Genomic DNA, 26,083 nt, shown 5'->3' on the forward strand with positions numbered 1-26,083 from the left:
GAGGACTTGGTGTGCATTATGTAAACCGTCGCACCGAGCTTATATCATCGACTTCTAATGTTTTTTTAATTTTCCCCGATATTCTAGACCGCATTAACGCTATCTAAATGACCGTCTTTAGAAATGGCCGTGAATAAAAGCTTTTTTACCCGACGTTTTCCAATATTCCTCTTATTTCATTATTTTCTAAAATTTTTGTCGTCTTTCTTCATCCCTATTATAGTAGATCTAACATTAAGCATCGAAACGTGCTATTCGGTTACTAACACATTGAAAACGTTGCAATAATCAAGCCCATATATCAGCCGTAACCGCGACCGAATCACTCGATTGCAAATACAACGATATTACCAGACAGCTTATCGCTCCCTTAAAACTATCAAACTTCACGAACAACCGCAAGCAATTAATTGGAAAGCTCGAAAACGCGTGTCACGGCACATCGGAAGGTAACAGGCACTGGGTGGATATCAATTTCGTATCGATTAATCGGCCCGCGCTGCACGACCGACCGAGTGTCAACGCCGTGCAACGTACGGTCCCGATCGGTCGGATTAAACAGTCGATAACGAAGCGAAATATCGAACGCAAGGCGTGGCATAAAGGAGCCCGCGGGAGTTAACCGCGAGAGCGCAGAAATCGATCGGCGGAAGTCGCCGCTTCCTGTCTCTCTCCCGCTCCCGTCTCTCTCGTTGCCACCTCTCTCTCTATCGCTCCGCCGTTTCCTCTTCGACGTATCGCTGACATTGTATCGGATGACGTACACCGGTTCGTCGTACGCCAGACAGAGAGAAAGGAATTACTCGTCGCGATTCATTCAAAATCGTCGGCGAACTCGCGCTCCGGAAATATCCGCTTACGAAAAAGCACCGGCCTAGATTCGCAGCGGGAGAAAGCCGCGATTTTTAGATCACCCGGTGATACAATGCAGTGCTACAAAGGCGGCTATTTTTTTCAACCTTTATTATTTCTTTTCTCTCTTATTTTTTCTTTTTTTTCTTTTTTTTTTTTCTTTATTTTTCGTCTTCGGGGATGTCTTTCTTTTCCAGTTTTACGGAGATAGGTTCCCGTCGACGATTTCGCTTCTAGCCGGTATAACGCGTGTACGAGTGGATGAGCGGGATTGGGGCCACGGGCGAAAGAAGGATAACGAAGCGCGACCTATTTCGCGCTTTCTTGGGCTACGCAGTGGGGACGGTTTTCGAGAGATGTCGTTGTTATGCGTGTCGAAGGCTTTGTAGATTCTGTGTCCCAATGAATGCGATGCAGCGAGGTCGTGCATTAGATCGAGCGGCTTGGAGGTTAGGTCGCTCTCGCGATGTATTGTTCGGCGGACTTTTATTCCACGTGAACTCCCCGGGATTTAATTACGGCAAATTGTATATTTAGGGGAAGTATTTCATTCTAAATGCAATTGTAATACTGTCAATCACTAGGTTTAGCAGGTAAACGTGTTCACTTTGACACTTTTAACCGATTTCACAGTCTCTTTACGTCTCTTCGCAACCCGTACAATGCCCGTACAATACACGTTACTGCCGGTGACAGAGATCGCCACGATAATGCATAAAAACCAGGAAATCGATCATTTCGAGCAATGGTTGGTACACGGAATCGAAAGTTGGAATAAGCAGCGATGAAAAGGGTGGACGTAACGTAGCATTTAAACATTTAAATTGCGCTGTCGGAAAGTTTTAAAAAGCGTCCGTAATTAAAACGTGAAAACTAGGTTAGGTCGAAAGAAGTGGCGCGGAAAAAATTGTTCGTTTAAATTCGATGCTGAAATACACCTCTCCCTGCAGGTTTCTGACAATCTTGCCAAGGTTTCGCGACAGAGGGAGGAGGAGATTCGCCAGGAAACTGCGAGCAGTTTGCTAATTCGAATTATCCGGGCGGTTTGAACGCGGTCGTTTCAAATTCGTCGTCTAACGCAGCCTTTCGCTTCCTCGTGGGCACGTAGCCGTCGCCATTCTGTCTGCCGCTGAATGGCCAACTCGCGGACAACAGTTTCCAACGTTTCGAGCTGTCGGCGAGCCCGAAGCCGAGCGAACTTGCCCCGTAAAAAATGTTTTACCTCTCGAAACACCGGCATGCAAATTCTCTCCCTCTCCTCAGTGCTCCTGGACTTTTTCTATCGCCGTAGTTTAAAAGCTCTCTAACGGCCAAAAAGGGAATAGAGACAGAAGGGAGAGGGGAGAGGGAGAAAGAGAGAGAAGACTGATAGCAGTGCTGACAAAAAGGTAGGGGGGAGGAGGAAAACGGTTTAGGTAGTAGCAGTTTGCTCTGGCCGTGTAATGGAACCCCGGCGATAGAATTTTACGCGGACCGCGGAGAGGTTAGAAATTCGGCGCGTAGAAACAAACATGGCGGCCGAATTGATACGCTACTGATCCTCGTCGTGAGAAAAGAAGACGCGATATCGTTCCTGGTAGACGTTCCATGTAAATTCGTTCGCGAATACGGTAAAGTAAAATTCTGGAACGGACAGGGCACTTTTCTCCAACGACTGAGGGATAAGAGGGAGTAAAAGAGGAAGAGAGCTGTCGGAGTGGGCGTGGAAGAAAATTGTCGCTTTCGTTCGCGACGAAAGCTGGAAAGGGTCGTTTGCTGGGTAAAACGGAAGCGATAATCGGAAACTTTGAACGGGTATGGTTGAACGAAGATACGATATACACGCACAGGTTCGGGGAATATTTTTCTTCTTGTTATGGCACGAACGATTAACAATGGCAGAGGACTAGAGAAAAATTCGAAGCTCGAGAGTGGTCCATAGGAAAATCGATGATTCTGCTGCCGACGCGGATATTCCGCGATTCCATCCACGGTAATCTTTTTCGAGAATCAGATTTCGATAAAAAGAGTTGGTTGTACGATTTTAACTCGCCCTATCTGGCAGAATCATTATCTTCCTCCGTATCGTGAATCACGCATCGCCGTGAATCAGTTCCTCTGTGTCAAAATTCCATTTCCTGCCTCGTTCGTCAAACAAAGATTAAAGGACGATGCTCGTGGTATATTTTATCGCTTCCTCGGTGATCTCATCTTTTTATTCCGACGTATCCGTAGTCGGAAAAAGGACCGTTTCCATTGAGTAAGAAAGAGGAAATATTTTTGCGCGAAGAGATATTTTGCTGAATCCCTCGCTGCGCATGCACAGTGCGTTTCGAGTGAAACGGTTAGACAGACTTAACGGTTATTGCGCCAAGCAAACCCGATAATCAATCGTTCTTTCGATCTAGAATTACTCCTCTTCCGACGTGACTAGCTCTTTCATATGTACGTTAGTAATCGTGGATGAAAATTCGAACAGCCATTTCGCAGGAATATTTTGTGATGTCCAATGTCACGCGGCAACGCAAACTTATTGTTAGGTTAGGACGGACGAATACGCACGTGCTAATTTGTCCGTGAAGTCCGCGATTCGCCGCGAAGTGGATTGCGTCATCGCGTTCCACTGAAAAGTATAATCGCAGAAAGATAAATCGATTCTAACGCCGTTGCCGTGGCATTAGCAATCGCGTTTGCAATGAACTTGATTCGAAGTTGCTTTACGCGATACTAGGTTAGAACTGGGAGTGGATATAATTGCTTCTGCTGGAACAATAAGTGCGTTCATTGTGTCAGGTGTCTAGAGTTCTGGAGAAGTGTGAATAAGGATTGCGAGGGCACCAATTAGTCGCTTTCATTGTAATTTATGGGGTGAGTCGCTTGACTTGTTTGAAGGTGATACTTTACCGAACGAATGTGATTGAAATGTTTAATCTGTACGAGTCGATAACAGGTTTCTTCCTTTTCGAGTCTTCTCGTGCACGTGTGTGAATACAGCGCTGCCAGTGAAACGAATGTAGACGTGCCTTTCCGAACGACCTGACCTGACCTAACACCATTAGATCCCGCTTTTGAAAATTCTCTTAGATCGGATCTCGCGCACGCAGGTCAGCCACTTGAGTATAACACTCTCCGTTAACGTATGGTTATCTGCTAAGTGAATCTTTAACGAATATCCAGCGGCCGGAAATATCCAGGAACTTTAATCAGTCGATCGGTTAGTGAGTTAATCCGACATGCGAAAATGATGATTCACTGTTGCTTTCACCTCGGTGGCTTCGTGATTCTACTCATCGGTAATTTCATTTAACAAATTAACTCGAAACAAACATGTGTAACTGTTTCGTTGCTATTATAAACTAAATATTAACGATCATATGTAATATATAATCGAACCGTTACTGATCATCGTTCTATAATGTATGGAAACCAATGAAGTATCACAGATATGTTCGTTACAAGTAATTTTAGTTAACAACAAACCTAAACCTATAAAATGCAGTAGTAGATTAGAGAAGGAAAGAGAACGAGAAACGTTTCTTTAAGGGACTACTAATTATAATAATACTTTTGCTAGTGAACTCTTATCCGTTTGTGGTATTCATATTATATATGCACGTATTCGTGTCTGTAAATATTGTAGATCCGTTTCAGAAAGCTATTTGATATATCCTTGGCTGGTCCTCAGTCACTTAGTTGACTTCTGTTTACATCAAGGCTGCTAGGTGAAACAGAAATAAATCTGTTACAAAGCAATTCTCTCCAAGCAGCAGCTGCGCAGTAATTATTTATATTGCTCACCTTTTATTCTACGACGTAAACATCAAAACACTATAAATTTTATATTCGTCGTATAGCAGTTCCACGAGTTATTTAAACCAGTCAGGATAAACGTGGACACTAGCGAGAACGCCATCGTGGTAGACAGCCCTCTGGTGGCGAGTGTGAGAAGTCGCATTTGACTGCCGCTAAAAGCAGTTTAAATTTATAAACAATCCTACTAGCTTAAAGTTCCTTTAAACTCTAGTATTCCGAGTATCACATAGATTTATTACCCTAGAAGTTTAAAGCGTACACCATCGCCTTCAATAACTGAACTCGGCCGCGAGGCAAAGGAAACACCTTGCTCGCGACTTAATCAAAGTTTTTCGTCGGATTCCCGTTTCGAGGCGTGTTCGGCCGGTTCGCGAGTCGGCGGCGTGCGCCACGTTAAAATTCAACGCGTGTTGCATGCATGATAACGACCGATCAGCATCCGTCGGTTCAGCGCGGTAATTCATGCGAGCAAAACTTTGCACGGAAATTTCGAATATCCTACGCTTCGTCTACGTCCCGAGCACTTCTCCCCACTCCCGCCGAAAGAGAAGGAAAAAAGCAGGGGGGAAAGAAGCTAGAAGTAGAGGGGGAAGAGCGAGTGAGAGAGAGATAGGTGGAAGTTGATTCACGAAAGTTTTCTCATTGTCTCAGAGCGCGGAAAAGTTTCGTTGCAATTCCGAGGAAGATAACTATCGACAGCTCGTCGTACTTTGCCAGCAATGCTCGTGCCATAGAGCTTCATTTGCAACGAGCTTTTAACGTTAATAACGTCCCCAAGACCCAACGTTTCGGATAAAGAAAACACTAGGAACGAGCTCGAGCGTGACTTTAAGCGACTTATAATCCACAGGCGTGATTCCCTTTTTATATACCCTGCGATATTAAATGACCGGAAAGCTTCCTTCGATGTTTTTATACGACACGGCAAGAACTGTAAAGTTTGGCGCTATAAAACGATGTCGATAGAATGCCGCCAGGATTACACAGATGGCGTTGGGGGTGCTCCTAATTAGGCAGAATTTCGATGCTCGCGAAGTATTTGTTTTTAGACGCGCGGTGGTGACAAGCGTCGGTTTTTATAAGTGAGGTTATGGAAACGGGCTGCCGGGGATTGGACAGTTTCTTCGAGTTTCAAATTACATTTCCGTTTCGTTTCTCGTCTTCGAGAGTTTCTCTTTACTTTACGTGCGATTCAAAGGAAAGTTCTTCCCCGATTTTCAGTATCCTCTGTTCCAAACTAGTGCGAACTGTGTTCACCGGGAGTGGGTAGTTACTTTTCGTCGCTTACCTTGTTCTAATTACCGGATTTTATTTCCACGTTTCGAGACTTCGATCACGTTTTACACGTTTCTCGTACGATTTAACGGGGGTCGCGGAATTTTTCCAGCTCGAGTTCGCGTTATACGAGCGGACGCGTTATTGCAGATGGGAACTTTAGAAGCATTCGAGGCAACGGTAATTTCGATTAGGAAGCATTCGCCCGGTTGTATTACGTTTTTCACGAACAGTTCGCGTTTTCTAACCTCATCGCTATCGTTCCACGAGCGTCTCTGTTACTAATAACTGTAATCTACGGAAGAATCGACGTTTAATTACAACCACTTTCAAGAAACGTTTTCGATCGTTCGTATATCCGTGATATTCCGAGGAAAAATGAAAATTGTGCGGATTCCAAGTACGAAGGAAACGAACTATCGTTAGTGCGAGGCTGCGCCAGCAGATAACACGCGAATAGATGAGCGTTATATCGTGCACCGTTATCTCTCATAGTTACTAAACCAGTGAAAAGGAAGGGAAAGAAACGAACTATCGTACACAAGACATATCAAAGAAATGGTTATTTGGATCGATTATTTTTTCAAAAACATCGGCGCCTTGTGAATTTTCTTGCTCGTTTATGATTCCCGTATCGCGGAGGATCATCTCGAGCGTTTTGAAAGGAGGAGCCGCGGTTAACCGCGGATAATCATCACGGAAATTACGCCGGCGAAATAATTAATCGTGCCGTGCGCCATTTTGATTTTACACACGCGCACGTAAACGTTGGAATTAACGTCGATTCGTGTGTATACAACGGCTGTACGAAACAGAAATTATCCAGGCTGTTTAAACAATTTCGTGACCACGTTGAATTATCGAGGCATCCCGTGAAATAGGTTATGATTCACAATGTCTGCTCGCCGCCATTGCCAACCGTATGGACAGTTTCTTCGATGTTATTCCCGCCGAAGAGATCGCGAGAAAATGCACGTGAGTGACGAATATAATTTTTTTACCAAAAAATTGCGTTAACGATATAAAAATTTCTGTCGACTCTTGCATTGAAGTATTAACCCTTTGCACTTGGCGATCTTTACAGAAAAATAGTAATTCGAAGACTTTCTGTATATAATATTATTCTGTATACAGTATTTTGAAAACTGAAAATTAGAAATCGTATGCAAATTAAGACGTAGAATTATTCCACGTCCACATTCCATGCATCATTGCATTATTTTGAATTTTATATATTAATTAGAGAATTCAGAATTTGATTAAATGGCGACTCAGGATCGTCTCTCAAGTGCAAAGGGTTAATAAATCGACTTGTATTTTCAATATTAAGAAATATTATGTACGTATCAAGCGAACTATTTCGATAATACGAAGAATTAGATAGGTTATGAAACCGAAATTCGGCGAAAAGAAAGTTCGATATTTTCTCGTTCTAATGAACTGTAATAAATAAAATGGCGGTATCCACATTGAAGTCGATTAGTGGAAGCTGATTAGCATTGGATTGAGAATCGTATATACGTGGTTTTGCGGGTATAATTTTTCAATCGTAGAGTCGAGAAATGCGCGTGAAGGTTAGGTTACAAGAATTGAAACTCTAGCGGATAGACATTGTATAATTGACGTATCACGAGCATCATTGGTCATATTATTCCCGAGCCCAATGTCACGTGTTCTTTCAACGTAGTAAGCACTCGTAAATCACAGTAGTAACAAACACTTAATTTATTGTTAGGTAACCATGTAAAATGCATAATAATTCCTTCCAATCTCGTCTATTTGATTTCGCTCTCGAAATAAAAGCTGAAATTAAATATCCAAAATTGGAAAAAGTTTCAGGAGTATAAAAATCACATATAAAAAGAAGCTGTCTTTTTGATCCAATATTTTAACAGCGTCACTTACTCTGAGTTTGACGACTATATCCGCCATTGCTTGATTCTTGCGCGGGTCCCGAGAACTCGGTGTAACAACAGAGAAAGGTCGTAAAAGGCTTGCTCTGATAAGATAATCCCGGTAGCCGTGAAATCGTTGTCTGCTCGCATTACCGTGGAAATAGGGGATCCACGTTGTTTCCTGATGTTCAACCACTTCTTTCCGTCTTTACTCTCATGACTTTTTCTATTCCCACTTTCGTCTTAAATTCTCCATCGCAAATGTCCTCGCGTACCCTTATCGAGCGATTCGGACGCTTTACCCTTATCGTGACTGCGTTCGCTAACGTGGGTCTAAATTTGAATCGTTACGTATACAGTACGACTAAATGGTTCAGAATTTTCAATTGAAATCCTGCATATGACGTGTCAAGCTTCTCCCACGATGAAACTGAAAGCTCCTTTGAACCAGTCCGTTCGTGTAACTTCGTTATTTTCTCTAAATAGAGTCGAATTAGAGTGAAGGAAGTGGATCGTCAATGGTACGAGGGAATCGTTCTAAGAACATAATTGTCTGTTCTCTGCCACTCCATTATTTTCTTTAACATCCAGCGAATGTGTTCCATGTCCGTGCGAACAATAGTATGCTGGGTCTACCACGTGATTTTACTCGTACTCTACTAACCTAACACAAACCTCTAACCCATTATACATACAATTATACGTTTCAAGGCTGTGTTAAAACGGCAACAAAAAATCCCACGTTGACTTTTACGAGGTCTTTATGAAGAGGAAACTTCCCTCTACAGCGAGGTATAACACTCATTGCGAAAAAAAATTTCTAATATCCCTAGGGTCGATTGAACTTCTAGTTTCCAAGAAAAAGACTACCCTCAGTTTTTCGCTTTATTTTCCGATATAAGGAAATTTTTGAGAATCGACTGTTCATGTATGTTAAAGTAGAGCCTTCGAGCTTTAAAACGAGTCCAAATTTATCTTCATCGGATGTGTCTTCTCAAAATTACAGCAGTTCCCAAGCCTTGAGACGAGTTGCCATTTAACTCACTAGCGCCACTACGACCCGTATCTCCAATAAATGCAAAATATCGTTTGCACATTGTTGTTTCCAGAAATTCTTACTCGTGACGAAATTAATTTTCCTCGTGAGTATGTTTGAGTATATACTTAACTTAAGCCACTTTCATAATCATCGGTATATTCGATCCATCTATTATAAATTATCGTTAACAATCGCACGGGATAACTCTCTAACAAACACGGAAACTTCACTTGTACCAACCCCATCATCCTTTCCATCATCGACACTCAGAGCTACCGTTATTTTCGTATCCACACCCCTGCAGACCCAGCCGAGCTCCCATAAAAACATCCCCGTGTTCTCAGCTTGAAGGCAATTAACCGGAATCAACACGAAACGTCGTTTCCTCCATCGCTTTCCTCGCAGACACGAACCCAGGCCCGTTTCTCCGGATTATTTCCCACAAACAGTGGCTGCGGAGGAAGCGTGGATTCCCTGGGATGACTGGCGGAACTGTAACACGGTAGTCTAGTTTCTGTCGCGTGTACACACAAACGATGACGTGTGACTCTTTCGTGGGCCGGCTGGAACAGGGCTCGTAAATGTTAATCACCGTTATACCCGGTGAGCCTAATCCACCCTGTTGTACAGCGCGTGGCTTCCCCCCCAGAGGATCCGAGGTGATTCCTGCAACAATTTCGGGCTTGTTTGCTAATGCAACGTGTACACGAGCGAACGGTTCCCGCTTCTGCCATGTGTTTAACCTTCGTGGCTATTGGCTGAAAGATGCAGGGAGAGGTTGCGCGTGCAAAGTTAGGCTATGCGTTTCCGTGATCTGACTCTCGAGGTATCCGTCAGAAACGTGTGTTGCGTCGAAAGATCTCTCTCGAGAGAAGTTTGGATAGATCTACGTTCGATAATGTATGATAATACGGGCAAATATACACGCAGAGTCTTTTGTTATTGGTTGAGATGTTGATGTGACAGAGCTGACGTGTCTGTGAGGGAGTTAGGTTGGTTTAGAGGGAATTGGATAGTGTTCGTGGATTATTTCCTCTGTATCTGGCTCTTCGTACGTTAGCTTAATAGTTTACGGGATTTTGGTCGTGTTTCCGTGTTTTTCTTCAGATTTCGAATTGATTTTGGTTTTAGAGGAAATCGGATGATGCGCGTGGATTATTTCCTCTGGATCTGGCTCTTCTTGAGGTAGCTTGATATCGTGTGAGATTTTATTCGTGTTTCATATTTAATTTTTGGTGCACTGGTGTATTTTAAGGAACACCTGTCTTAATTTTTAGCTCAAGTTTTGGTGCCGGTGACTATTGTCACCCGTAATAGCAAAAAGATTAAGATGTTCAGATATACCTGAACCTAACCTCCAAGTCACGTGACGCAATATGGCGTCGAATGTTGAGCCGAAATATGGAGTCGATAGATGTCGCTAGTGACCGGAACGGAAATGTAGAAGTCGGTATTGTTTACAGGAAGACCGCGGTTAATTTGCTTCTGTGAACAGACACGTGTAATATCTGGAGAGTCTGGATACCCTTCCCTTGCGACAATATTTGTCAAGCTGTTGTACGTAAGGTGCCTCGTGCTAATCAGCTTCTGCAAATAGCTCGCTGATTCTAGACGATATGGAAAACGTGTTTCACGGTATCTGTACAGACAAACACGTTACTACCATCCTTGAATTCCGAAATTCGTAAACATGATGTCAGTGGCTTGTGCATGCTATTAGCACATTGATAGTAAGTACATTAAAAGTCATTTAACACTCGAACTACCGATCTGTGATGTATGTCCAAACACTGGACGAGGCAGGTAAATAGTTACAAGTAGATTTAATTTTTTTTTTGGTAAACTGGAGAATATGAATTTCAAATTTTCAGATGTTAGGTGGTATATAGGAGGGGCTGATATTTTAGACTAGGGCTTTTTAATCGTTTTTCTATTTTTTTCATTCACCCGTTATTTAACACGAGAACGAGTACCTACATATGATATATACATTATCGATGATACTTAAAGCAGTACAATGTAAATAAAAAAGCATACGTAATTAGGATCACAGTCGAGTAGAAATCAATATTAATTTTGTCAAAAGCAAAAATGTATATTCCCAGCAATTTTTATCTCTTTGGTAGTTCTAGTTTTCATCGATCTGTACTTTTCACTTTACTAAAAGTCAAATTTAATTTTGTGTACCTTCTAACGTAATCTCGTCAATTATTCCCAATTATTTATAGATAGGGAACTAATAGAAAATTATTTCACTGTAAATGGACAGTGAAAAATCTATAAATGGATTGTAAAAGGACAGCAAAAAATCACAATTTTGATGAAATTAACCTTATAACAAAACTCAGAAAAGGTCAATTGCATATTTCCACTTATCACAGACACGGCAGATCTCATTCCAACCGGTAATTCTAGCGCTAAAATCGAAATGTCCCATCGGACTGTACACGTGCTCCCAAAGTATCTAATCTAATCACCATATGCACTTTGTTCACGCAACGCGACTCTAATCCAGGCCACTTTTTTCCCTTCCCACTCTCTACCAGCCGAGATAACACCGTTTGAAAACTACCCAAAGCCCAGTTTCCAAGCCTTGCACTTGCGCACTTCGCTTAAATCCATCGGAATTCCCGAACATCGGTCTAAAACTCGTTTCACGTCGTCGCGTCCAAGAATCCTCTATGACTTCGAAGTCGCTGCTCTCGTCATGCAAACGGTATGCAGCTCTAGATCCCCAGGATCTTCGCGGAAATCGCTCGATCTCGCGAGCCAGACTCGCCGATGGTCGCAACCTTGTTCCACGCGAGCTGTTGAGATAATTAACGCAAAGCGAAGATACTGGCGCGAATAGTTGCGCGGAGTTGTTGAAACGGCCGCCATCTTGTCGAGCCGCGCGGCCATCTCGGGACGAGTGCACTCGCTCCCGTGACGCAAGCTCCGATGGATCCGAAGGATTTCGCGTACTCGAGCAAGCCTTTGTGGCTTATGGGAACCACGCAAAGAGCAATGTCACGGTAACGACTACGATTGCAACTCTTCGCCTTGAACAACTCCGCCCTCGAGGTGCACCGAACCCAGCAATTCCTGGCCACTACACATTCTTCGCGATTCCTTTCTCGTGTCTCGCCCGAGCTGCGGTGGAATCTTTGACCTGGGAATGTGTCGGGTGATTGGTTTTAATTTAGCTGGTATTCCATTGGTATCGAATTGAGTCCGATAAAGGAAGCGGTCTTCGATTGCCTTCGCGAACAGGAATTCGGTGGTGAGGTTCGAAAGCTTGGGTTCTAGGGTTTGGAGTATACTTGGGCGAGTTGGATCGAAGCTTCGAAAATTGAACTAACCTGACAAGAGACGTGGGGGTTTGTGAAAGATCAAGTGTGGATATTTGTGCCTGTGATTATGAATAATTATAATAATTATGAATATTTTGCGTTGTGTTCATTTATATCATGATAACGTAAATCTATTTTCTAGAAAGCATTGAAAAATCGAATCGCTAAGTGGAGTTTGTAGCTTCTTCACAATGAATTTTATAGTTCATAATGTATTTAAACCGCGAAGCTTTTAATATTTCAAAAGCAGACATAAGTGACTTAGGCCACTTTCATAATCACCGGCACATTTAACCCCATTTAAGCAACCTAACCTCTTACCTGGCGGTTTAAGTTCCGATGGTCGTGCCATAATCAACAGCAATGTTGGTTAGAAGGAGACGAGGAGATGAGGAGGACAAGCTTCTTAGATGCGAACACAAAAATGCAATAATGACATCATTTGTCAAGACCACTATACTTGTATGCATACCGTTGTCTTCTGAATAAGCAATACAATTTTGTTTGTTATACGAACAATCGCTGCACCTCTTCGACTAGACATTAACTCTTTACACTCGACGACTTTTTGGATAAAGAAGGGCACGAGATGAAAAATTTTCTGCCATAAAGCTGATAATATTTGTTGAGCAATAAATAAGAAATCGTATACTAATTAACACGTAGAATTATTTAATTTCGATACCTTGCACACTGTTATATTATTGATATATTAATTAATATCGAGCTTCGAAATTTTATCAAATGGTGACCGAAGAGCACCTCTCGAGTGCAAAGGGTTAATAATGTATTTTCTTCAAATATTGTTAAATATATTTTGTTAAATTTCGTATTTCGTTTTAACACATCGAAAACCTTACAATTTTTGGCGAAGCAATTTCTTCTTATCTCTCACCGTTCCTGAGCTAGCTCTTAGGGGTGGATCTTTGGGAGACTGAGAGAAAAATGGAGAAAAAATATTTTACGTAATCCACCATGCACTGTTTTCGACTGTTTCCCATACCGCGATATTTTCCGAGTACATTTCCCGCACTTCTGCAGGGCTGCATTTTTCATCGCTAAATACTGCATACTGCCGGTGTTCCATAAATCCGTAGACAGCTAATGCATTAGACATCAGCAGGCAACTCAACTATTATCCTTAATCCCCGGTGGGATGACGTTAGTCCGGCCCTAACAGTTCTAAACCGCGCTGCAACATAATATTTTGCAAGTCTGCTAGAGCCCTGAAATATTCAAATTTAGGTCCGCGAACGTGCCGGGTTATAGCTGTGGTATTCGCGATAAAGGCCGAAAACGAGGGAATAACACGGAGAGGAGGACGAGCCTGGTTGGAAAGGTTGGAACATTGTGCCCGGAGAGCAACCAGGTGTAATGTAGTTTAGAGCCCCGGCATGCGGCAGCTGATCTTTTCCCACGGTGTTCACGGCGGTCCGAGGAAGTTCAAGAATGGACCGAACTTCCCTCTGCTCCACCTCCAGTCGTTTTTTCGTCCGTTCCGTTTAAGAAGCCCGCTGCTCCAGGCCGCGTTTATAATTCCAACGACGACAAAGAGCCGGCGCGGAATGCAAAGCGAGGAGCTCGCCTTTGGACGTTTCGGCTGGTCGCGGCGGAGGGTACGACCATCGATTGAATCGTTTCGCGGAGATTATTTTATTCCCTGTGACGTCGTGCGGCTCGAAACGGGTAAATACCACCGGGCAGAACCGGGCTGGTTTGCATACGGGAGGAATGTGGGCTTGATTGGTCATGGCGTGATAGCGTTTTCTCTGACAACGATCGTAAAGACTGATTATAGAACTTTCGTTGTGTACTTGAAGTGGACGGGCAATTACGAGTAGAATTATGTTGGATCGCGTAACGAGAAGGGCAAACACGTCGAAATTAAAGCAAATAAAGATATAAAGCAGCGGTGACGTAAACTGACGTATACGTGGTAACTATTTAAGTATTTTATTGTTTGACTGTTCGACTACTTGACTATTTGATTGCTTCCCTATTCAACTACTTGGCTAATTTGGTTATTTGACTACTTCATTGTTTAACTACTTAACTATTTTATTGTTCGGCTATTCGACTGTTTGGCTAATTGACTATTTTGTTACTCAATTGCTTTATTGTTTAACTACTTGACTATTTGATTATTTAACCATTTGACTACTTGACTATTTTATTGTCCGACTATTTGACTGTTTGCCTACTTGGCAACTTGGCTATTTGATTGCTCCACTATTTAACTACTTGGCTATTTGACTATATGGTTACTTGACTATCTTATTGTTCGACTATTTGACTGTTTGGCTACTTGACTACTTGGCTATTTGATTGCTCCACTATTTAACTACTTGACTGCTCGTGTTCGCTTGCAATTATATCGAAAATATAGATTTAAGAAGCAACAAGATCTTCTCCATCCGTGCTATCCTGAATACAAATTTCTGATCTCAGTATTTACACCTAAATCTATATTGTCAGATTTTCATTTCGCGTCGCCTATTTTGATAGTAGTACAAATAAATTACATCCGCGTTCGTGCTTCGTTAGCATACCACTACGCTACACCAAAGTATTATCCCGGTCGTGTCAAGCGTTTAGATTTCTACTGAACGCAAAAAGCCTTAACCGTTTATATCTTTGCTCCCGTAAGCAGAGAATATTATAATCACTGTGAGTTAGAGAGCGGGGTAGAGATCTCTCCCGAAGCTACCAGATAAGCGTTTATGACGGAGACCTAATTAATTGAAGCATTTTTTCGGAATCGGATGCTCCGTTTGTCGCCGAAACGAGAGAAAGAGGTGAAAGTAGGAAGAGCTAGGCGCCATTGACAACGTGCAGGAAGGCAGTCGATTTATGTCGTGGACAGGATATTGGATAGATATCGGCCCAGCGCCGATCCATGCCAGATTCTAAATTTCACAAGCACGCTCCAACCTTCCGTAACTCCTGTGCACTTCGATCTTCTCTGATCTTCGATTATATATATGTGTAGGGGCACTGTTTGATTGGCACATATAAAGAATAAGAGACTTATTACGAACTAAATGAGAATAGGACTAAAGTATAGACTAGACTAGACTGACATAAGACTAGTTTGATAACTGATCCATGATTAGGCAACCAATCGACACTCTCGCGTCAACTCTCATTAACCCTTTGACTACGGCAGACTTTGAAACGCACCGGTCGTACCACAAGGGTAAGAATTCATTTACAAGGCAAAATTTTGGGTAGAGATGCACCCTCCGTGTCAGAAAAGCAAAATTTCTGAGCGCGTATATGCGCCCACAGTAGCCAAGGGGTTAAAACTCCGTAGAGAACTGTCTCAAGATAGCCCTTGCACCCTTATTTAACTCCTTTCCCGTAGAACGAAACGACGTGTCAAAGATGGAAGCATTACTATCGTGCACTCTTTAGCATTCGATCCTTTGACGCAAATCTTTCGAAGAAAGAAGGAAAGGAAAAACTGACCATCGCAATAGAGCTTGGAATTCCTTGCGAAGAGAGCTAAAAGGAACGGTAACACTTGTCTTAACACACATTGCGTACAGCACTCTGCTCACGCAATGCATTTCACAGCCCGCACTCTTTTGGGCGATCCAGGAACACTTTATACGATGCAAATATGCACTTTTCTAATTCGCATTTGGTATTATATTCACATAAGGTGTTAGAATTAGGTAGAGACTTCATTATCCTGGTAACGTAACAAGAAAATCTATTATTTAATTGCTTAAATCATTAATTGAGTCGAAGGAACCTGAAAACGAGATATCTCTTCACCTGGACACAAGGTTCGACTTGTTAAAAACGAGATATCTCGCAATATGTTAATTTTTTATTCAGTTCCTTTGGCCAGTGACTAGTCATCCGTAGTAGCGAAAGGGTTAACCCTTTGCATTTGGCGATTTTTTCGTTATAGGAAAATAGTAAATCGAAGACTTTCTGCCATAAAGTTGACGATATTTAAAAAATGGTAGATAAGAAATCGTATGCAAATTAACCATTTGCGCTACGATTTAACTTTCGGTTGCCGTAAGATGTTACATTGACTCCGAACCGCGTCTGCGAGCTAACTGTTAGCCGACGTGGCGGACACGTCGTTTTTGTTTCTGCGACAAATGCCTGTCGACGTGGTATACACGTCGCTGGCGGCTTTGGAACAAAAGCATCTCGACGTGCATGGCACGTCTTTATAGCGCAAGTGGTTAAGAGATAGAATTATTTTACTTCGATATTCCACGCATCGTTGGGTAATTGTAAACTTGATATATTAATTAACATCCATCTTTAAGAGACGCCTCTCGAGTTAAATCTAGCAGTCTCTCTTGTTTCACGCGCAGGCTATCTTTCTCGATCACTCATAAACATCCCGTCCATGCAATCCTTGCTCACGGTCACTTGCTTTTCCACATGCACTCCAGATATCACCCTGAACATTCGATCTGAATCCGAGACTGCTGTTTATTATCCATCATCAGCCAGGTAGGCCCAAGTGTTCCCTTGCACTCGCTCTCAAACCCTAACATCCTACGTATATACATGAAAAAGACGACTTTCTCTATTTTAAACGATCCCGTCCTGTTATATTTAGCCGGGACGAGGAAAAGGAAGCGAGATGCATCTGGTAGGATCGCGATCGACGATGTCGTGCAGCTAGAGCTGCCAGACCAGCCGGTTGACCTGTATCTCGCATTCTACCGGAAATCATCAATTTTCTACGACGCTGGACGCGTTAATATTCCGTTTGCTGCCCCGACTCGATACCGAATCCATCCTTCGCAGCGCACCTGGAGAAATAGATCCCTGATCCGTGAAGGATCGTTTGTTTCCACGCGTTCATCTCAATTGCAAAATTCCACGGGAGATGGCGCTTCGGGGTCGAGAAAATTGTATTTCGGTGTCTGACGGTCAAATTCAACGGGCATAGGGGATGCACATGGGTGTGGCTGTCGAAAGAGGGGTGGAATGGAGGAGTAGCAGCCTCGGTGGTTATGTAAATCAAAAGCCACGCGTAGGGATGCCGTCTAATCAAAGATTTCGCCTCTATGGCCTTTCCAATTCGACGAATTTCGAGCCCTCCAACCTTGCACTGTGTCTCCTCTTTGAAAGATCGAAATCGTCAGTTTATTGAACAGTAGTGTGCTCTAATAGGTGCAACGTTTGTCCAATCGGAGTAACTTATAACGGTTATTATATAGAGTGCACTAGTGCTAAGTAGCCATGTTTGAAATTTGAATTTAGGTTCGTAGAGAAAGGAAGACAAATTTTCTTCCAGAAATATATTTTTAAATTCCTTCTTCCTTAGATATTATATTATTTATATTGTTTAATTGTTATTCTAGAATGGGTATTTAATTATTAATATTTTGTACCTCAGTGACGCCATCTTGAAGCATGGATAATTTGTGAAAATAGAAAAGTGAGGAAGATATTCTATATTCTTCCTTTTTCTTTCTTTTTTAGATAAAATTTGTTAATTTTGATAAATTTGTTATTGCATAGGTTGGAATTGTAGGTTAGTTGAATAAAAAAGTAACCTACAATGGTTATTATACAGAATGCACTAGGGTTAAGTAGCCATCTTTGAAATTTAAATTTAGGTTCGTAGAGAAAGGAAGACAAATTTTCTTCCAAAAATATATTTTCAAATTCCTTGTTCTTGAGATATATTATTTATATCGTTTAATTGTTTTCCTAGAATAATGGGTATTTAATTATTAATATTTTGTACCTCAGTGGCGCCATCTTGAAGCATGGATAATTTATGAAGACAGAAAATTCTATATTCTTCTTTTTTCTTTCTTTTTTTTTACATAAAATTTGTTCATTTTGATAAATTTGTTATTGCATAGGTTGGAACTGCAGGTTAGTTAAACAAAAAAATCCCTAGATTGCAAATAGTTAGATATTTTGCTGAAAATATATGTTGTGTGATATTTCTTTTTCTGTTTTCCAAGAAGTTATTTAACTTGGTAGTGTGATATATTTCGTTACACGGTGCAGACGTATTCTTCAACGAAATATTTCAACGTTACTCATTCTCGTAGTCTCGCAACTATAGAAGTCAATATCTCTTGAACGCAGCACCTGCAAGTATACTTCGAGAAAAACTTTTTCGCAGAGGAAAGTTTGACCATTTAGCCTCGTAGCTTCGTATATAATTTTTGTTGTCCCACTCCTGCTTATAACTTCGTAGCTTCCTGAAGCTTTTCGCGGGTAAAAAATATAAAAATACCTTTAAAACGCTTCGAAATATCGCCAACGTTTCATATAAAATCTCCTGCCTTTATACAACGGAATGTAGAACTGCAAATTTAGAGTTTTGCCACTTTCCTGGCAAACAATCGATTAACAAATAACCATAAAACATCTGTAAGTATAATTATACAAACAGAACATCAGAAAATGGGAAGAATAATAAAAAAATCCCTAGAATATCCCCAAAATATCTCGCTAACTTGCTTCTTTACGCAATACAATCTGAATCTCAAGTTTCACCGCATTCCTGACAAACAATCGCTTAGCAAATAACCTATAATCATCTCCAAGCATAATTACGCGAACACAAGGTCAGGAGAGAGGAAGAAGAGACAGTCTCCATTCAGAGAAGCTTCAGACAAGTCGCTCAGGTAACCAATGTCCGGTGAAGCTCCCATTCGAACACACTCGCCCTAGGGTAATAATTCGTTAAAAAGAATGTCGAGATACTTCCGGAAGAGGCACGTGTTCTTGTCGGGTATCGTCCTCGACGAGAGCGGAACGGAGCAGCTGGCACAGATTTCATTAATTAAGCGCTCGTTGCTTCCACAACGGCGCTTCGAGCGTAATTGAATCAAGCCTGGCAAAGCGTTTCGGAGGAGTGACAAAGACTGAGGAGAGAGAAGAGAGCGAGAGAGACAGAGGGAGAGGATAAAGAGAACACATCATCGGGCGACATCGACGTATCTAACAAAGATTAAACTGCGTCGAGAGCTCGTTCGACCGGCCGATTCGATTCCAAACTAAACGGTATCCAGACAGAATTGGTTCCTTTTTACGCCACGGTTACCAGTTTAATTGCACGTCAAAGCGGATAATAGGCCGTGTTAAATATAACAAGCTCATCCAGGTTCCTTTCCTGCGCGCAGGGCGTCGATTTTCCTCTCAAATCGGCCACGTCGATCGGTCCGTGTCTAATAACGAGGGACTCTTCTTTCTTAACGTGTCTTCTTCTCTGACGAAAATATATTTTTTCCCTGCACTATGCAGGAGTCACGAAACGAGGAGAGGAAAAAGCCGGAAGCAGTTCTTAACCCGCTGGTTCTTGCTGTTACAGGTCTCGTAGCATGTCTTGACGAGTAGGAGGGGCTCTTCAACGGGGTTTTCGGCAGACAAGGGTTCTCCAAAATGGCGGGCGGTCAGCAGCTTCCCGAACAGTACACGGTACCGCAGCTCGCTAGGGTCTTCCACGGCCTGCCGCACCTCAACGTCTCTCTTTACTCGGTCAACAACACCTTCAATCCACATTCCGAAATTTATCTCGAGGTAAGTACCAACTGCTCCACCTCTTTTCTCTTTCCTTAATTTTAATTAACAACTTTGCGACACCAAGTCGTAAGGTATCACTCGCCAAGACTTTCCTTCTCGTGCCAACGTGTGTGGTCACTCCCAAAATTATCTTTAGGAGTGGTGAAGATTTTTCTGTTTTATTTGAATTCCTCGTTATTTTCTTCCTAATTGGAAGTTTGAAGTCACATGCAGCTTTAGAGGTTATTTACCGTGAGTAGTATACCGTGTAGAGAACTCAGAAGAAGTTAGCCCAAGTGACCAACAGGCTAGAGAGCGTCTTTTCCCAATACGTATCGCGAGTTTTCTATGTCACACGTTGTGCCACTCGTCTGAAGATAGCGAACGTGAGTATCTGGCCAATTAACCCCTTCGCCTGCAAGCTCGTGCGAGACTCGTGGTAAGGAAACCGGGCCAAACACGAGTGTCACGAGTGAGAGGCGTGGTTTGTAGATAGAGTCCAACATGGACGACAGGAGTCAGGCTCGTGGTTAATTTTCGCCGATGTCTGTCTCAGTTACCTGTTATTCTTTGCCGTGTTTGGACCAAGTGGCTCAACATGGGACCGACCTTGTCGTTGATTATGGCTCTCGCTATCGGAACTCGGATCATAGGACAAGGGGTTGTGTCCTGATCGTTCGTGTCCTGCCTGTTTTCAGTCCCCTGGTAGCTGACATGATCGTTTTAGCCCACGAACGGCAATTTCGGTACATAGTTTTGATTCTCGTTTCACGTGGAAGCAAAGTTCTGGCTTGACTCAGTTGTTTCTCGTTGGATTCGCTACGACCAACAGCGAATCGCGTCCACGTCGCGCTAGCAAACTCCGGCTGGGTCAGCGGAATAAATCGCGTGTCGCGCGGTTAACAGGGTCGCGATAGCAATCCACTAGCTCTGCTCGCTAGTTACGTCAATATCCGAAAGCAATTCCGGCTCGATTCCGTTTTGGCCAACGTACAAAGCACATTCCCGTTGATTTCCAGTAAAATGTTTCTCGGCTCTGTTCTCTCGTCTCGAAGGAGCGAGAGATTCTTTGGCAATGCTTCGAGAACTGTGCGGTCGTCGAAGAGATTGCTCGCGTTTCTAGAGCAAATGGAAACCTTCTTTGGCAGAATTTGAATGATCTTCGCGGTAGGGCGTGTTCTTACTCATTGGGGTTTGTTGGAATGAACTATAGCCACGCAACGATGACGTCCAGGGTGCTAGACGTCGCAGGTTAGTAGCGGATTTTGGGTCTCGAGGACCTTTGCTACTCCACTAGTGTCAACAGGAGTCGTCTACCATTTTAGTTAAAAGCTTTTCTGTCTTTTGGAATCGTTCAGTTCCAAACTCGAAGCGGTATAGAGCACATTAGTCGTTATAACCCTTGCGGACACTTATATTCTTTATTTGTATTCCTATAAGTGGACTGTAAGTGTACAATCAAGAAAAGGGTGATTCTACACGAAAAAGCAAACCAAAAATAAAGAATAAAATTTTCCCATTCGAAGCTTCGTTGTCGAGAAAATCGACTTTGAATATTACCCGAGTACGCGTGCACTTAACTTAGATAGGTGGACTATCTATATAGCAGCGCTCTCGGTGGATATTCAAAGTTGATTTTCTCGACAACGAAGCTTCGAATGGAAAAATTTTATTCTTTATTTTTGGTTTGTTTTTTCGTGTAGAATCAGTCTCTTCCCGGTTGTACCGTTGCTGGGACATCCTGTATAACTGTATACGGTTAGATCCCTGCGTATTACACTAAACTTTATATTTCAATCCAGAAATTACAACAGGGTTGACCACTCGTGACTTTTATTAACTACTTTACACCTGGTAACGCAGTCAGCCGGTATATTTGAGTCTGAGTCTTCTTATTGGAACCTGGATGACGCACACGTAATCCTTGGATTCGTCGAACCAGTCTGGAAATAAATATATAATAAGTTCTCTCCAATTTCAGTTCATTTCTTGGTATATCATTACACGCATATAGTTTAGAACAGTTTTTCGATACTATAGCATGGCCTCGAAATTTTCTATACAACACGAAACGAATTAGAAAATCTCGTTAGGTTCAACGAGGATGAACAGTGTGTACAAAGAGACGTTCTTCGATCCTCTCTTGCAACGGAATTTTCCTCGGATTTTTTCCAACTTTTTGAAAGTTTTAAGAGACGTTGAAAGTGGAAATCGTGCCAAGGTTATTTCTCTTAAATTCTTGATTACGCGACGAAGCTTACGAAACTTGGTCCCGCGAGTCCACTCGCCATGTTAACTGGAATAATCGTTTTATAGCGCGTTTTAAACGCTAGTTAGCCCCGAAAATCCGCCTCGCTATACTGTGCGTGAAAATGCCCATGAAAACGTGTCGGCCCCGGCGAATCTTATTAATTCCCGCGTTTCGTACCTGTTACACCGTAAGTTAATTAGCACGTATGAGACCTGTAGCCGGTAGGAACATATTACGTTTGGATCAATTCGAAAGCGACTGCGGGTTCTCGTAAAATGTTTTCTTGAATCGCGCTAATCAACGAGGCCCGCGCCTGGGCCCAGAGCAAGATGAAATTACAGGATGGATTAGCCCCTAACCTAACTCGAATCTTCTCCTCTCTCTCACACCGGTGTCCCTCATTGTCAGTCTTCCTCAGTGCCTCGTATTTTATTGATCATCGTACACGTGCGCCTACAAGAGTGAATCACCTTGCGTCCATTGGAGATACCGAAGTGTCCTGTTGCAGTGTCCCACGTGTTCGTGATGAGAACCATTCGAGCCCGCGGAACATTTCCATTGGCCGTCGCTTTTTCCGCGAACGTTCGACGAAAGCAGCGAAGTCACGGTGACCTGGCCCGAAGAATGAGAGAGTCCCAGACGGCATGAGACACTTCCCGGTGTAGCTCCCTTCCGACAAAATGTTCCCGGTTTCTTGTCCCGTCCAGACGGCTGTCCAAAAGGCAGCAAAAGCTGCTGTATCGAGAAGAGAATCATACGGTTCTTCGTAGCGAAGTGGGAGAGAAAGAAAGGAACGTGAGAGGAGACAGGAGAGAGATAAAGAGCCGGGATGAGAAACGAGGAGGAAAAGGACGAGGAGAAACGCAGTTGGATGCCACGAGTGCACGAGAATCCAAGCTGTGTGTAACTGGAAAGCACAATGGCCGGGAAAGCTCAAACAATGCACAAAGGCTTTCGTATAATACGCCTGGGGCAACGTGTGGGCTTTAACGGGCTCGAAACGTCAGACCGCTAACTAGCGATGGGCTCAAGACGCTTCGAGTCCCTTGGAATAGAGTCTGAAGTCAGTTGCAGGATATTTCGAAGTTGGTAATCACCGATTTGTCCCGTTACTGATCTATCCCCGTGATCCCTGCTAAGTTTCGGCAATTAAAAGTGAGGTTAGGACGTATATCGATTGTCATACGCGACGTCGTTACTGTTCTTCGATTCCCGGATTAATTCGAGATATCAAATATTCCATTGGGACTTCAAAAATGAATGGATTTTAATTTTTATAACGTCAAACTGAAGAACCGAAGCAAAGGAAATCAATATACGTTATCAAAGTCCGTTTTAAGATCATTGCAATCAATATTCGCTGTGTGGAACTTGAAACTGTATCACGTTGATATTTCAGTCGATAAACGTGTAATAATATTTCTATCTGTCGATAAAACAGTGCAGCAGTGTTCCTTATATACTTATACTCCGATAAAAGTTACTAAACGTAGTAGAACAATATCGATATTTCACGATTCGATACGAGCCTTTCCCCATCGCTGAGAGCGTGGTATTCTCGACCCCCACTACTAGCCTCTTACCCCCACTACGCGAGCATCGTGCTTCTCGTAGCTCTCGACAAGAAGCACGATCGCCTGGCGCAACGTCTTTCGTTGCAGATGTCGAGGGCACGGCAACTTATTGCTACGGAATCAAGACGGATATCTCGTTGCTTTCGAGCAATTCGATTGTCGTTCGTTTTCGAGACGTCCTGGAAAAAAGTGCGCGCAGCGGTGCTCAGCGAGGCTGCTCTTTTTTTTGCCAACGCGACACGAACGCTCTTCGTCCAATTATCGTACCGGCAGGTGCAGAATAACGAGACCAAGAGGGGAAAATAGCACGTGTTTTGAGAAGATTGATATCGGCCCAGTGCTCGCGGATAGAACGTGAAATTTTTATCATCTGCAATTTTCGTTCGGATCAAACTGCACCGAGCTTCGGTAGAATTTCGATTTGCAAAATAATTAAAATTTGTGCGCCATGTGATAATCGTGTACGTATATTAACAGTCGCGGTATAAGTACGCAGCTCTTTCGATGCTGCAATTTAATCGAGAAAGATACGATCGCTGAAAATAATATAGTTGAACGAAGGAAAATGTGTAACGAATCTTAATGATATTCACAGATGGCGTGCAGTTGCCGGTTAATCAGCTCGTCCGTATCGATACCGACGGTAGATTACGCTTTCATTACCGCGTAAAGAACAGTACCTGTTTCCTGTTCTAGTTTCTAGTTTCTCATCAATCATATTTCTTGTTCATGTACTTTCAATCACTTTACTGAAAACAGTTTCCCTCGCGTCGTTGTTTCTCTTATCCAGTTTTTCTTCGCTTCCCCTTTTGTCTGTCACTCTACCTTACCTCCCGTTCTTCCTCCCCATCACTTCATTGCTGCTTTTTCTGTTCTCGTCAGCCGGTGGATATTTCGTTTTTCCCTTTCTTTCAGACTGTTTAACTTTTTCTTTCCGTTCCGTTGTAATTTTCCGTGCAACGTTTTACGCGTTATTTCTTTCATTTTCTACCTTCGAATCGAGACCGACGAAATGGCCGAGAGGTTATGACGAAATTAAACGATAAGGATATCCCACGTTTCGTAATATTTCTTTTCTTTATCGTTATCCGTTACTGGAAGAATCTCGAATGTTTTTATATCGAACCAATATTGACGGTGACTCGAATTAACGATCGAATGAACCGAAAAGTTGGGAGAGGGGAAGGGAGAGGAAATAAATGATCACGAATGTCGCGCTACTCTAGTTGAATGTATATTGGTGACGTCGAGAGCGTGCGAAACTTAGCTGGCATGCACACATTGCTCGCGCATACGTCGGTAGGGTAGGTAGCAGGCGAAGGAGAAGCCTTGAGGAAACGCCTGTCTGAGCACCCTCGACGCAACACGAGCTCTGGTAATTGGGTTCCCAGCTATTGTTTCTGCTGCTTGAAAATATTTCACGACGCGCCCGCTGCAGCGGCACCGGCGGGTAATTAAATCGTGAGATGGCGTTTTGTCGTATCTTTCATCGTTTGTTTTCTAACCTCCGATTCGACTGTTCATTAACGATCGTGCTCTCTTTCTCACTCTCTCTTTCTCTCTCTTCCTAGCGCCAGCCAACGTCGTTTCCTATCCTCCGAATTTATGATGCGACGCAATGATGAACAGTAAGAATTTTTGTTAAATATTCGCAAATTGTGGGTTATATCGACACATGAATTTTCTTTCAACGTGTCCCGTCGTATTACCGCGTTAGGTAGGTAATACCGAGTAACGCACGCAGTTAAAAACATTGACCCCTGCGTCAAAGTGCGTGACTGTCCTAAAAGAAGGCGCTGCACTTTAGTTAAGAGGATTTTTGTTCCAAAGGTATCTCGCATATTACAAACGCCTTTGAAAGAAATCGGAGAAAAGCCCGGGTACAACGACCCTGCTACTAACCCTCTCTCGTTCATTCTATTTTCAGATTAGCATAACAAGCAGGTAATATGACACGACTTAATTATGCTGTCGCAATTTAAAGAATTACCATACCATAGAGGTTTAAGCTAATGTATGTGCAAATAGGGGTATTATCGATCGAGATTAACCGTGAAAGGTACCGTAATTAATTTCACATGCGTCGATCTCGACGTTACAGAACATTCTCTTTTTACCCTATAGTAACGACAGGATCCCTTCTGGCAGCTATATTTGACGATTAAAATTTGTAATCTTCCGCTCATATATTTGATGAAATTACATCGTTTCGGTTTAATTATTTCCTTTTAATAGGAATTCGTTTTCACGCAGACTGACTACGATGAGCTAACAACCGTATATAGTATACTATTTAGAAACAACTTCACATATATATATATATACTTCCATGATAAGCGTCGAAAGGTAATTTAAACAGACATTTTCTCCACTAAACAAATTTGAAAAATATTTCCGAGAATAGATGGGACCGTGATTGCCTCCTCGACAAAATAAGTCTGCCGATGCAACAAAGAGCTTGTTTAATCCAGCACAAACGCCGCGGGCTTTTCTGATTAAAGCCGATTTACAACAAACGTTCCTGCTAATTCCACCGAACATTGTTCGTAACAGGCTTTACTCTCTTT

The 26,083-nt window shown here is 42.6% G+C and overlaps 1 protein-coding gene across 5 annotated transcripts in view; it reads left to right on the top strand.

The window, feature by feature from the left end:
• tty (tweety) overlaps nt 1–26,083 on the top strand; it is a 61,841-nt gene that overhangs the window by 23,326 nt on the left and 12,432 nt on the right. For 3 of the 5 annotated variants that reach the window (XM_017899683.1, XM_017899679.1, XM_017899681.1), the window contains exon 2: nt 19,501–19,709. In XM_017899683.1, coding sequence (XP_017755172.1) covers nt 19,572–19,709 — 138 coding nt within the window. In that variant the 5' untranslated portion in view covers nt 19,501–19,571. Of the gene's footprint in view, nt 1–3,578; nt 3,700–6,662; nt 6,895–19,500; nt 19,710–26,083 lie in introns of those variants that run through there. The other 2 variants (XM_017899680.1, XM_017899682.1) reach the window with 2 other exon arrangements.

This window comes from Eufriesea mexicana, unplaced genomic scaffold (assembly GCF_001483705.2).
Source record: "Eufriesea mexicana isolate 0111107269 unplaced genomic scaffold, ASM148370v2 scaffold925, whole genome shotgun sequence".
Taxonomy (NCBI): Eukaryota; Metazoa; Arthropoda; class Insecta; order Hymenoptera; family Apidae; genus Eufriesea; species Eufriesea mexicana.